This window comes from Colias eurytheme, chromosome 16 (genome assembly GCF_061535395.1).
Source record: "Colias eurytheme isolate Ceu_HAF_F1 chromosome 16, ilColEury1 Martin Lab GWU primary, whole genome shotgun sequence".
Lineage (NCBI taxonomy): Eukaryota > Metazoa > Arthropoda > Insecta > Lepidoptera > Pieridae > Colias > Colias eurytheme.
Window position 1 is genome coordinate 8,358,406 of NC_142995.1, and position 13,390 is coordinate 8,371,795.

At 34.0% G+C, this 13,390-nt stretch overlaps 1 protein-coding gene across 1 annotated transcript in view; it reads right to left on the reverse strand.

The window, feature by feature from the left end:
- Positions 1 to 454: 454 nt before the first annotated feature.
- The window catches only part of LOC149901970 (putative phosphatidate phosphatase), an 87,897-nt gene continuing 74,961 nt past the window's right edge, over positions 455 to 13,390 (reverse strand). The window contains exons 4-6 of the mRNA XM_090110826.1: positions 4,687 to 4,848; positions 4,140 to 4,316; positions 455 to 2,340 (exon numbers count right to left, since the gene is read on the reverse strand). Coding sequence (XP_089966952.1) covers positions 2,230 to 2,340; positions 4,140 to 4,316; positions 4,687 to 4,848 — 450 coding nt within the window. The 3' untranslated portion in view covers positions 455 to 2,229. The remainder of the gene's footprint in view (positions 2,341 to 4,139; positions 4,317 to 4,686; positions 4,849 to 13,390) is intronic.

A 13,390-nucleotide genomic window follows, 5' to 3' on the forward strand; every position in this document is an offset into this window, starting at 1 on the left:
TATTGATTAAAATATTTCTGAAACTGTTTTTGAGGTCTACACTTTACTAAAAATCAAATCAAATTTTGCATTGCCTCAATATGTATCTTCCAATAGTACCAGGCGAACATAAGCACCCAGGCAGTTCTTAAAAATCTATAAACCTAATATAACTGCAATATTTACACTTCTATATCACAGAGTAAAATACTTCCCGCGCCTTCGAGACACAGGGAATGGCTTACAACTAGCAAAATAAATAAAATATGAGCGATAAATTATTGAATATGAAAATTATTATTTTTTTGACTATAGAATTTTGTCGGATTATAGCTGTCTGTCTCTTTCTCACTTATATATGTTAGAAAGAGACCATGCTAGACTTAAGTCACAAGCTGCTAATTATTGTAATATTTTCTACGGATTTTCAGTGTCATTGTATTTTGAATTGTATGTCAAAGGTAATAACTAATAAGATAAAAATTTGTACATAAACAACCTAACTAAACGATAAATAATAAAGTCTAAAACTAAAACCCCATACAGTGCAATATTGAATATGTAGCGTGTAAAGTGTACTTATACAATTATTTTAAAAATATATCTATTAATGTCAGAGACAATTTTTAGACCTCTATGGTACTTAATTAATTTTATTGTCTCTGGTGTAAACTAATTCTACGTTTAAAATTGCATTTCGTAAGTAGTTAAAATGAAGCTTAAAATACTGATAGGTGAAATTAAAATACATACAATCTATAGGTGCGTTTTGTACCTACTTTGTATGTGTATATAAATTCCCGTTCTGGTCAATAAAACTGAATTATAGTTCCAGTTTTCAACTGTTATACGAGATTTATGAGCTAAAACGACCATTAATAGTAAATTATTTGCGCATCAATCGCGTTGGTATAAAAATAAGGGCCCCAGGGCAAAAAAAAATGAAAAAAGGGGCAACAAGACTGCCAAGAATTTCTAGGAAAAAATGAAACATAAATGAGTACATACAAACGTACTTAATTATCAGCTCATTATCATCAACAGCAAGGCTAAATAAGTTATGTTAACTCAGTAGATAAGTTTATTAAAATTAAAATAGTAAAGTAGTTCATGGTCAGTACATAAAACTTGCAGAATATTATTCACTGGGGCCCTTAAAAGTTAGGGGCCCGAATTAAAATAGAATAGGGGCCCTAAGGGCATAAATGCTATGCAATTATTCCTCATGTCGTATTCATAAATCTCGTTTACAGCTAAAATCAACTAACATGTACCATAAAGCTCATTCGTATCCATAGAATTTCTCAACGCCAATTACCATTCAACTTTCAACCTTATTACAATGGAGTAAAGTTCATATTTTCTTATTCCTTTTATGCGCATTCATAAATCATATATTATGACTACATGTGTCTGGACATGACATGTGGACAAATGGCCTTATAAGACATCAAGTTAATCATTTGTATGGAAGACATGAAAATATAGCTTCATTTTGCTCGATTTCTAAGTAGCTTTTATGCGAATTGCTTGTAGACATAATAATCAAATCCTTGTTTTTATAATATTAAGATATGAACAATGATCAGTCCTTTTCGGTCTTTCAATGCTTTTACCAATAAAATGTCTACATAAATTTATATGTCATAAGTCATAACCTAAAAACCCCCTTAAAACTATTTCGTAATTTCAACTAAATTAGGCCAATAAAACTGAACGAAACCTCAAGAACATCAATCTCAAGACCTTTCTAAACACTCTATTAAAATCTAATTGCTCGAGTCCTTTAAAATTCGTTTATCAGTCGAATATTCATCCATTTAACATTACTTCGAATATCCTGGTCCTTCGTGACCGCGACCAAAATTTTTAAACTTTCTAGAAAATAATGTCCAATGTGAATTAAAATCCATATATGTATAGGAAAATGGTCCTTCGAGTCAACTTAAGTCCCTAACTTTGTAAAAAAATCGTGTGTATTAGAAGTCTTTACAGGGAGATAATCCAACAGACCACCAAGCTCGAAAATTCTATAAAATTTCACTGTCCAATGCGTACTAAAACTCTGTAAACAAGAAAAAGGTCCTTCTAACCCACCAAATTCTCGAACATTCTGGAAAAATTTCACGTATATTTCAATGTCCAATACTAAAATTTTGTATACATTCACTCCTAAAAGTCTGTATACATCGACACGGTGGGTATATGTCAAGGTCCCTCCCCCGTGTCATCCCCCTGGGGGGTTGGCGGTCAGACCTGCCAGCTGGGAGCCGTGCGGGTGTTCCCGTTGGTCGTCAGTTCACTGTCGTGCGGCCCGCTCTGGCGCCGGGACGTCTTGCGGAGGTCCGATATGAATGCGTACTGTGGAATATGGAGCAAGTTAAAATCTATACTAATACCACAGTATAAATATATTAGGATTTATTTATTTATTTATTTTATTTATAATACTTCATTGTACAAACATGAAAGGACAAAGCAGAAAAAAAAGAACAAAATTACAAAGGCATCATTTGTACAAAAGGCGGCCTTATTGCTGAACAGCAATCTCTACCAGGCAACCTGGTAGGAAAGGAAATGTAAGAAGGTCGTGGGATAGCGCAAAATAAATGACTATAATTACAATTACATAATATAACAATACATTGCAAATAATGTAAAATAGACACATTTACACACATATTTATATAAACTAAATATTGCATATTATATACTTCAAAAATATGTAGGTACATACTAAAATACATACATAAAATATTACTAAAATACATATTGTACATACACATACATAATATTAAATACATACTAAACATACACATACATATTACAAAATACATACTATACACAAGCCATAGTACACAGATGATAAGACATTCAAAAACAATGGTTACAGTTACAGATGTCAGCAAGCAGAAACAGAAAGGTAGGGAAAAAGCTACAGTAAGGAAAGGTAGTGATCTTTTAATAGTGATTTAAAAGAGGAGAGCGTTTTAGCGCGTCTAACACTCTCAGGTAAAGCGTTCCAAAGTTGGATAGCACGAACAGTAAAAGAGTTGTTGAAAAAATTGGAATGGTGTATAGGAGTGCATAGTAATAACAGGTTGGAAGAACGAAGAGAGAGGGAATTGCTAGAGCTTAAATACTCAAAGTTGTCCTTTAAGTATTGCGGTGACTTAGGGCTAAATAGAATAGTGTACAGAAGATGCAGCAAATGAGTATCCCGGCGTTGGCGGATGGGGAGCCACTTTAATCTTTTCCTAAACTCAGAGACATGGTCAAATTTACGTAGTCCAAATATAAATCTGACACAGAAATTTTGAAGCTTCTCAAGGGTGTCCAGCTGATATTCACGAATATCAGGATAGCAGGAGTCAGAAAAATCAAGGAGAGGAAGGAGGAGGGATTGAGCTAACGCAGTTTTGGCTGAGATAGGAAGAAAGTTGCGTAAGCGCCGTAAGGAAAAAGCAGAAGAAAAAACCCTTTTTTTCACTTGTTTAATTTGCTCATCCCAGGAGAAAGTTTGGTCAAGAGTCAGGCCAAGATTTTTAACCTGCGTGCTGTACGGGATAAGTACACCATCAACGATGACGTTCGAGGATTTTATAGACTGTGCTAATACTATAAAGTTGAAGAGTTTGTTTGAACTCGCTAATCTCAGGTACTACTGGTCCGATTTGAAAGATTCTTGCGGTGTTAAATAGCCCATTTATCGAGGAAGTCTATAGGCTATGTATCATCACGCTAGGAGCAACAGGAACGGAGCAATGCGGGTAAAACCGCGGGGCACAGCTAGTAGTTGATAATATAACTGTTATTATTTTAATGCATTCGTGCATTAAAGCCAAATTCAGGTATTCAACTAGATAGTTCACATAATATAACTATTCGTCCTAAAGTAGCCTATCAAGTGGACCCATTCATCATTGAAAATACATCGAATTCTGAACAGCGAGAAAAGACAAACACATTGAATAGTCGAGCGCAAGTATTTTAGATAGGTACATGAATATGAATTTTATCTACTAATTAAGTATTTAAATATGAATGGAGGAATGGAATACATGGAATACATACAATGAGACACCTATACCTAACAATTTGACAACTATATGTATACTTGGTTAGGTACTAGGGCACCGTAACCACAAGGAGATAGTTACCACAACGATAGCCGCGAGCGTTCCAATCGTGAAGCCAGCGAGCACGTCGCTCCAGTGGTGCTTGTAGTCGGACACGCGGGTCATCACCGTGTACCAGGCCATCATGACCAGCACGAACTGTATCAAGTGGCGGAGCAGCTTCGAGCCGCGCCAGAGGAAACGCTTCTGTAGGTACAGCTGGAATAGAGGTGGTTTTTGTGTGAATTGATGTGTAAAGTTCTACCGTATTTATGAAGCATGTAATACAAACAAATAATTTTTGTGTGCCTTACGTATTGGTAGGATGTTATTCAAATTTATATATCTATGGTATCTACGTGATGGGTAATACTGATCACAGAAGCATTTTTGCAGATGATGAGATTTAACAGACTATTGGAATAACTAAGAAAAAATTTACCTACTTTGCGTATAACATTAGAAAAAACCTTGTGAATAAACCAATCAATACTCAATAAAAAGAGTTAACTGTACTTGCCATGAAAAAGAAACAATTGAAAATAAGGAGAGAAGACATCAGGAATTAATGATATTATAGAGCACTTACAGCGAAATAAATCATAGTATACGCAGAGAAGGAAGAGTGTCCACTCGGGAAGGACAGGCGCATCTCCTTCAAGAGCTTCGTGTCGTCACCCAGGCACGTGAACTTCTCAATGTAGCGCCATTTGTTCTCTGGTAACGAGCAGTCTATGTCTGGCTTGCACACCTGCAGACAAGGAAAGATTACGTTAAAATCAAGAAAACAGATATAACAAAAAACGCTCTACTATTATTATACAAAATACAATGTATAATTTATATTGGAAATGTCAGCAAGTAATACGATGTGATTTTCCTATTAACTATTGCAAAGTTTAAGAATTTCAATCAAACGAGAAAACAGATAAAAATCAGGACTAAAAATTATCATCATCACATTTCCATTTTTATGCTACTAAATTTTAATATTACAATAAACATTGTGGTCGAGATTGTCTTATAGTAAACGAGAAAGTCAACAAAAAAAGCATAACCAATAACGTACTTTAATGACATGAAAAACAATATGTACAATGTACATTGCCGAATTAGGCCTCTTGTATCAGTTTATTTACAATACATCCTTTGAGAATACAAATAGACAAGCCTCTACACGATACTTTGAATAATAATAATAATATTCTAAATCTCTAGCCATCGAAGTTATTTAATATGCGTAAGTCAACGCTGACGTGACGGAATGGTAACACGGAGACGTTGGTAAATTCTTAATGTAAGTTACCTTTGATTAATTGCCTGTATATCAAGAAACGATAAATCACTATTGCTGCACAACTGATGAAAACAGTGGCTCACAAAAAGGTTCAACGCACCTGCATCAATCAAATAATATTATGTACCTACTAAAAAAAAGAGCGTGTGTGCAGAGCACACGTGTCAGAAGTGAAACTTCATTGGCAAGATTCAAAGATACCAAAATCGTCGCCTTACGCGCGCCTAAATAAGTTTCATTTCAAAAACTAATAAACATGTTTGAATTAAATCCGTCCGTTTAATATCTAAATCTAGTCCTAAGGAGTCGGTTATATACAAACATACAGGTGAAGCTAATATAAGCGTGTCAAAAAAATAAATTTCCCTGCCATACGAGTTTCAGCAGCATACCAAATTACCTTGCATATTAAAAAATTGTCACCTCTTTACCTCGTGCATATATTTCGCATAATGTTAGCAAGTTTGCAAGTTCCAATACCGTAAATTGGCGGTCGATTAATATTTTTAGGGTTCCGTACCCAAAATTGAAAAACGGTACCCGGGACTGAGAATGCACTGTCTGTCCGTGATACCTAACTATTTAACTTTGAAATTGTCAGATTTTTGTTATTTTGTACCTATAACAGATTGTCAGATATATAAAATAACAAAAATTGAAGAGTAGCAACTATTTGCCCGGTCATAAATTATATGATCATTTTTTGCAGTTGTTCTTTAGCTTGTACGGTTTAGCTTATTCGTACGGAACCCATAGAGCCGTGAGCCGACTCGCACTTGACCGATTCCTCATCTCGTTTGAGTGATGGCTCCATAGCCCGCGGCGGCTTCGCAATGCAATTTGTTCAACAATGCTATCTTGAGAACGTGATGTTTATATCTTTTTGTTGTGTACGGTAATTCAAGAGGAATCCTGGCGTACTAGAAATAACATAATTATCTGTTTTAAATAAAAATAACGTTAAAAATTTAAGACTCATATATGTATAGCATAAGTCTAGAAAAAGATGGTTCTTCAAAAAGAAACACTTGTAATAAGGTGAGCGTTTATTACCTACTGAAAAATAGAGTTAACTACTTTTCACGATTAAGGATTTATTACATACGCGGTCCGCCCCGGCTTCGCCCGTGGTACATATTTACGTTTTCTCTACATAAGAACCATCCTCGTACTTCAAGGAATATAATAAAAAAAGAATTATCGAAATCGGTTCAGCCGTTCACACGTGATGCCGTGACAACGCGAAACGGGTTTCATTTTTATATATAAAGATCTATCCGAATACCAGAATTACTTACTATCGGAAAATATACAAATAAAATTAACGCGGTACAAGATAAACTAGTTGGATACTAAACAATTACATAGAAAATCAAGATGATAAACATGGAAATCTACATAATTGTTATTTAGTTTTCTATGATGATAAAGTACCTACGAATATTTTAATATTCAAATTGTCAACATCATCTCACAAGTGATTCTAATCCAAACATTATCACAAGCAATATATCAGATCATCGTATAAGCCATAAAATAATATTCAATATTTGTACTGTAAAATTATTACGAAAAAGAAACAAGCACACACCGTACCTTGAATACAGAGTGGTATATTATACCGCTTGTTAATATTAATAAGGGACTCTGTGCAGCACCGTATTATTATCATATTTCTTATTTTTTATCCCGATATGGCCACGTCAATCATCCAATCATGCGGTGGCGCCCTTTAAACAAGCGAATTTTTCCTTTTTCGCTGCGAAATTGCCAGTTCTCAACTATCACTCATGTTGTAAATTAAATATTGCATCTTTTCGCTTACACTGTTAAATTTTTAACGAAAATATCGTGTTGGTAAATGAGGGAAAGTTGACTGACTTGATTGTATAAACGCTTATTCCAGCGATTTGATGCGAAAGTTTTTCAGTATGTCTTTATCGCTCAAAAAAATAGAAACTACTGAACCAAAATTATTAAAATTTGGCATATAAATAGCTAAACACATGAAGCACATTATGGCCATATGGGAAATACTAGTAACTATAATATGTATATACTACTTCTTTTCTTAACACCCAGGTATCGAAGCCACATACTAAAGTAACTTTTCCACGATACACCTTTAATCATTAATGTCAAACATACTTATAATAAGTACTTACATTGCCAAGAACTTACAATAATATGAATAAAAAATATCCTCAGTGTATCCTTTGCAAAATGTATCCATACTAATATTATAAATGCGAAAGTAACTCTGTCTGTCTGTCTGTTATTCAATCACGCCTAAACTACTGAACCAATTTGCATGAAATTTGGTATGGAGATATTTTGATACCCGAGAAAGGACATAGGCTACCTTTTATTGCGAAATATGAACCACGGGCGAAGCCGGGGCGGACCACTAGTTTAGACATAAGTCTATAATGTATTCAAGAAATGTGCATTAAATCGTGAATACGTAGATGTTATCTGCTTTATTTACATTTACTGCGAATACGAATTGCATTATTGACATGTTAAACGTATTGAAAATATTTCTTTTAAACTAAACCTTATTCTTTGGTATTAACTGTAGCGGGGAATATTTTAATTAAATATGTAGTTGCTAATTTATCCCATAAAGTATAAACGTTTTAAGATTATTCTAAGTAATTGCTGGAATAAGATAAGCAATACCACAGATTAGATACTAGGCAATACTGTATAATGTACTAATCCATACTTAATATTATAAATGCGAAAGTAACTCTGTCTGTCTGTCTGTTACTCAATCACGCCTTAACTACTGAACCAATTTGCATGAAATTTGGTATAGAGATATTTTGATACCCGAGAAAGGACATAGGATAGGTTTTATCCCGGAAATCCTACGGGAACGGGTTTTTCTTTGAAAATGCGGGCGAAGCCGCGGGCGGAAAGCTAGTGTACTATAAATTGATCGTATATAGAGGTAAATTGTTGTTAAACTGTTTAAAATATTACTCTTTAAGGAATAAAAGGGCTTCAAATAAACAAAGCCTTTAACGTTAATCAAATCAATTTATAGAAGTACTAGGTTTCCGACTTTCCGCCCACGGCTTCGCCAGCGCAGTCTAAGAAAAACCGGCCAAGTGCGAGTCGGGCTCGCGCACAAAGGGTTCCGTAGCAGCAAATATAATAAATTACAGTTAAATCAACCTATCTCAAAAACTATAAGAGATACTTTGATCAAACCAAAAATCGTTGAAAGAGTTAATTAGCATGCATCACCTCTATTTTTTTTAGAATTTTATACCCCGTAGTTATAAAAATAGAGGGGGGGGGACATACTTTTTACGACTTTGAGAGCTGATATCTCAAAAACCGTTCACTTTAAGAAAAATGTTTTTTAGAAAACTTTATATCATTTTAAAAGACCTTTCCATTGATACCCCACACGGGTATGTACATCGAAAAAAAAAATTTCATCCCTCAGTTACATGTATGGGGGGCCCCACCCCCAATTCTTTTTTTTACTATTTAGTGTCATATTTTTGTAGCGGTTCATACAACACATATTCCCATCAAATTTCATCACTGTAGTACTTATAGTTTCCGAGTAAATCGGCTGTGACAGACGGACAGACGGACAGACGGACAGACGGACATGACGAAACTATAAGGGTTCCGTTTTTGCCATTTTGGCTACGGAACCCTAAAAACCCGCATAATTCCCGTTCCCGTGGGATTTCCAGGATAACGTCATTTTCCCGGGATAAAAAGTAGCCTATGTCCTTTCTCAGGTATCAAAATATCTCCATACCAAATTTCATGAAAATTGGTTCAGTAGTTTAGGCGTGATTGAGTAACTGACAGACAGACAGAGTTACTTTCACATTTATAATATTATATAGTATATATAGTATGGATTTCTTATCGGTCTCGATAAATACACAAAATTAAAAGATTTAGTAACCCTTCACAATATCCTTGGAACCCTAAAAAGCTCATAAATAATTGAAAATAAAGTCATTTGTTATTCAGCTACACGACTATTGGTAAACGTTCACGACTCAATATCACTTTTGGACTGCTTTCGACACAATTCACAACATGAATTATACGTGCAACCAACTTACACTCTTAGACTATGGATATAAAAACCATTATTCCGTACATTAATATCGATGAAGATCATGTAAAGAGTCACGATGCGCTTGTTTTGGAAGGTGCGATTTCATATTCGATTATTGACACAGTGGTTGACTATAAAACAGCTTTTTCAAACAATAGATAATATATGAACTCAATTTTTGTCAGCAAAGCAAAATGCAACTGAAGCAAAGAAAAACAAATGAAAGTTTAGATAGGTCACATAGATTGAGATTCTGACAGCAGTTTCAATTAAAAAACTACAACAATGAAGTAACTGAACATGTTCAAGATGACTTAACATAGCTAAGAACAATCACAAAAAACTTTTGATTTATAAGCTTAAATCAATTTAATTAGAAGTCCAATAATCGATAATTTTCACAAAATTTTACCTCTTCAAGGATTACAATTTTTCAATCCTTTTGACTTTATATAATTTTTAAAATACTATTTGTACCAACACATTTTTAATAGTGCATAAATAAACCGCTTTCCAGGAAGAGCATTTCATTGCAATCGCGAACGTGTGCGAAACAAATTATTTGATATGCTATCAGGGTTTATAGCCGCTATAGCTGAACTAATTATAATACACATTGATGGTAGACCGATAGCAGTTGTTTGTTAATAAACTAATAAGGGAAGTATCAATCTATACTAATATTATAAAGCTGAAGGGTTTGTTTGTTTGTTTGAACGCGCTAATCTTAGGAACTACTGGTCCGATTTGAAAAATTATTTCGGTGTTAGATAGTCCATTTATCGAGGAAGGCTATAAGGCTATATATCATCACGCTATGACCAACAGGAGTGGAGCACTGCGGGTAAAACCGCAGGGCACAGCTAGTGTAAGTGTAAACGTTTATTTATCAGATATTGGTGAGAAGTAACGTGTTCATCTGTCTGGAAGAATTTTCAAAATTGAGTAATTAAGATCGTTTTGATACTTGCAAAAATTAATATTCATAATGATATAAATTTGAAAGTTTGTTTGTCGATACGTATAAAAGTAAAATTTTTGTCCCGATTTAAAAACTTCATGAAGACTGCATTTTGTTTGTTAGAAGATTCATGGGTATTCTATAAACACTCTAAAAAATATCTATAATATTTACTGTAAAGAGCCTCACAAAAATAATGAATAAGAAACAATCCTATTCGAAGTATATAAGATTATTTTTTTTTTTTTTATATAAGATTCACGCTCATTAATAAATAGTAAAATAGTAATAACACAGTAATAAATCTTGAAGCAATAAAGCTTGGTATACACAATCGTGACACGCGGAACTCATTTGTGGTCACAGGCAGGCAACTGTGAAAATGTGGTCGTTTCGTGCTCCAGCCACACGATCCTGAGACTTGCGCAAACTGTAGGAAAAGTTGTTAGCTTAACATGGGGACCAACTTTTAAGCAGTTTTAAAAATATGCATTGCTAAAACAGTTTAATCCTTTGGAGCAGAAAAATGTAATTTTTCAAGAAATTTTGTTATGAAAAGTAGAAGAGACGTTTCGAAATTACAGAACTACCGTAATCGGGGAAATATTGTGATAATCCAGCATTTATAGATGATTTCCTAGATAAATAAGCAATTTAATCAGCTAAACCAAATTTTAACTTATTTTCTAAAGTGACAAATAAACACTATTGAAATACCAACATTCATGCTTGAACCCAAGCATATGTGGTAGCGTGTAGACACAACATTAACAAAGCTAGAGTTATTACGGGCATGTCATTTTGTTAGCCATTCTAGCTTGAAGTTGTGATATTAGTCGGCGCTTTATTCGTAATGAGCCACACTGTTGGGCGAGGGAAATTGTTTGCAATTATTGTTAAATGTTTTTGAAGTACCTCGAGATAATACGACTTGCGTGCAGAATACGTTTAGAATACAAAATGGGTATTATCGAGATTTTAATTTGAATAATTCATTGTCTTTTTGGAATTTTTTATTCATGTAGGTATACCTATAATTGTAAGTTTTTTTTATTCTCACATGGTTTTTTTTTTATGTTCAACTAAACACTACGAAGTTATTTTTGCTAATGTAGCAGATTTTTTACACTTGAGAAATTATTTTTAAACTTTAGTTTTGCTATCTTTAAATAACTAGAGCAATAGGCCTTTCTTCAAAAAATGTAGCGCTCATAAAAAAGCTCATTTAATACAGACAGGCGTCGCGTCAGCTAGAAAAATGCTAAGTTCATTTCTAAAACCAGTATAATTTATTTTAGCAACACATTCACAAGTCAGAGCCTGAGGGAGCGGCGTCTTTGTCAAGCAGGTTTTATATTACATCCAGTTCTTTAATAACTATATGAAATGAATGCAATAAACATCTCTATCGTACAAAACTAATAAGTAATAAATTATCAGCTGTTTGATGTTAGTCGTTAGATATCAAAAAACGGAATATAAATGGCGTGAAATTCTAAACATTGCATTGGTTCGATTATAATTTATCGGTTCGCGGTCTGACAATCTAATTAGGCAAAATAAATTTAACGGGATATCTTTATGACGTACGATTTATATTTGTATAACAGTATATCAGAAATTGTTTATTTTAATATAGAGTAAATATTTATTTTCAACAATTTCATTATATGCTCATATTTGGGAGAGATTATCTGATGGTAAGGGATCATTTTGTTGATGTTAATCCTTGTTTGTTTATACTTTTGTAGCGTATTTATAAAGCAGTGAATACATAAATAAAAAAAATAATTCATTCAAATTTATAACTAATCACTGAACCGGAAAATCACTTCAAAGTTCAAACAATAGCATCATAAATACGACCAAAGACAATACACACCGATTAACCATATATGAATCAATGAATGAATCTCAATGGTGTTATATCTAATCACTACCATTCATGGTGCACGTACACACCGGATTTGTAACCGACGATGAGTCCGCGGACAAATCTGCGTGTGAATGTACAACGCGAGCGCAATATGTGGAAGATGGGCCAATTATCCAAAGGTGCCTGGCAGAGATCGCTTGAAAGCGATAAGGCCGCCTATTTAACATGTTGTATCTTATATGTTTTTCTCTTTTCTTTTTCTTTTCTTCTGTATGTGTGTGTTATATAAAGAACTAGCGACCCGCCCCGGCTTCGCACGGGTGCAATGCTGATACTAAATACACTACAGAAAAACTGTGAACGTTGTATATAAAAACATAGCGGCCCCGCGGCCGGCCGGTACCGCCGCAAACGCTACGTCCCGCAATTTTTAAATCTGTAATATCTTCGAAAATATTCACTTAAATCATACAGTGTAAAGGGCCATATAGATCTATATTAAATGAACAATGTATTCAAGGTATTTAATTGGTTAAGGATTAATGCTGTATTGGTGAAAATCGCTTCGAAAATTAGCTATTATTTGTCGTAAAAAGTAAATGACAAAAAAATGTTATTGTGGGTTATCCATAAGAGATAGACATATACCATCGCGGACTTTTCTGTAGACCTTTTCAATGTGTGTAATACTTAGTACATTATTTTGTTAAAACTCGTAGGGTTCAGCCTGCGTTTGCAATATAAGCGGAAACAATGTAATTTTTTACGACATCACATTAGAAACCTCAAAAATAACAGTACTTCTCCACTATTTAATGGATGTTATTATACATATAAACCTTCCTCTTGAATCACTCTATCTATTAAAAAAAACCGCATCAAAATCCGTTGCGTAGTTTCAAAGATTTAAGCGTACAAAGGGACATAGGGACATAGGGACAGGGAAAGCGACTTTGTTTTATACTATGTAGTGATAGTGATTTTGGTATTGTATTGTATTCAGAGTTCGGCTCGCTGACGTAAGTGTACTACAGAACAGGTGAATGATTGACCGATTGAA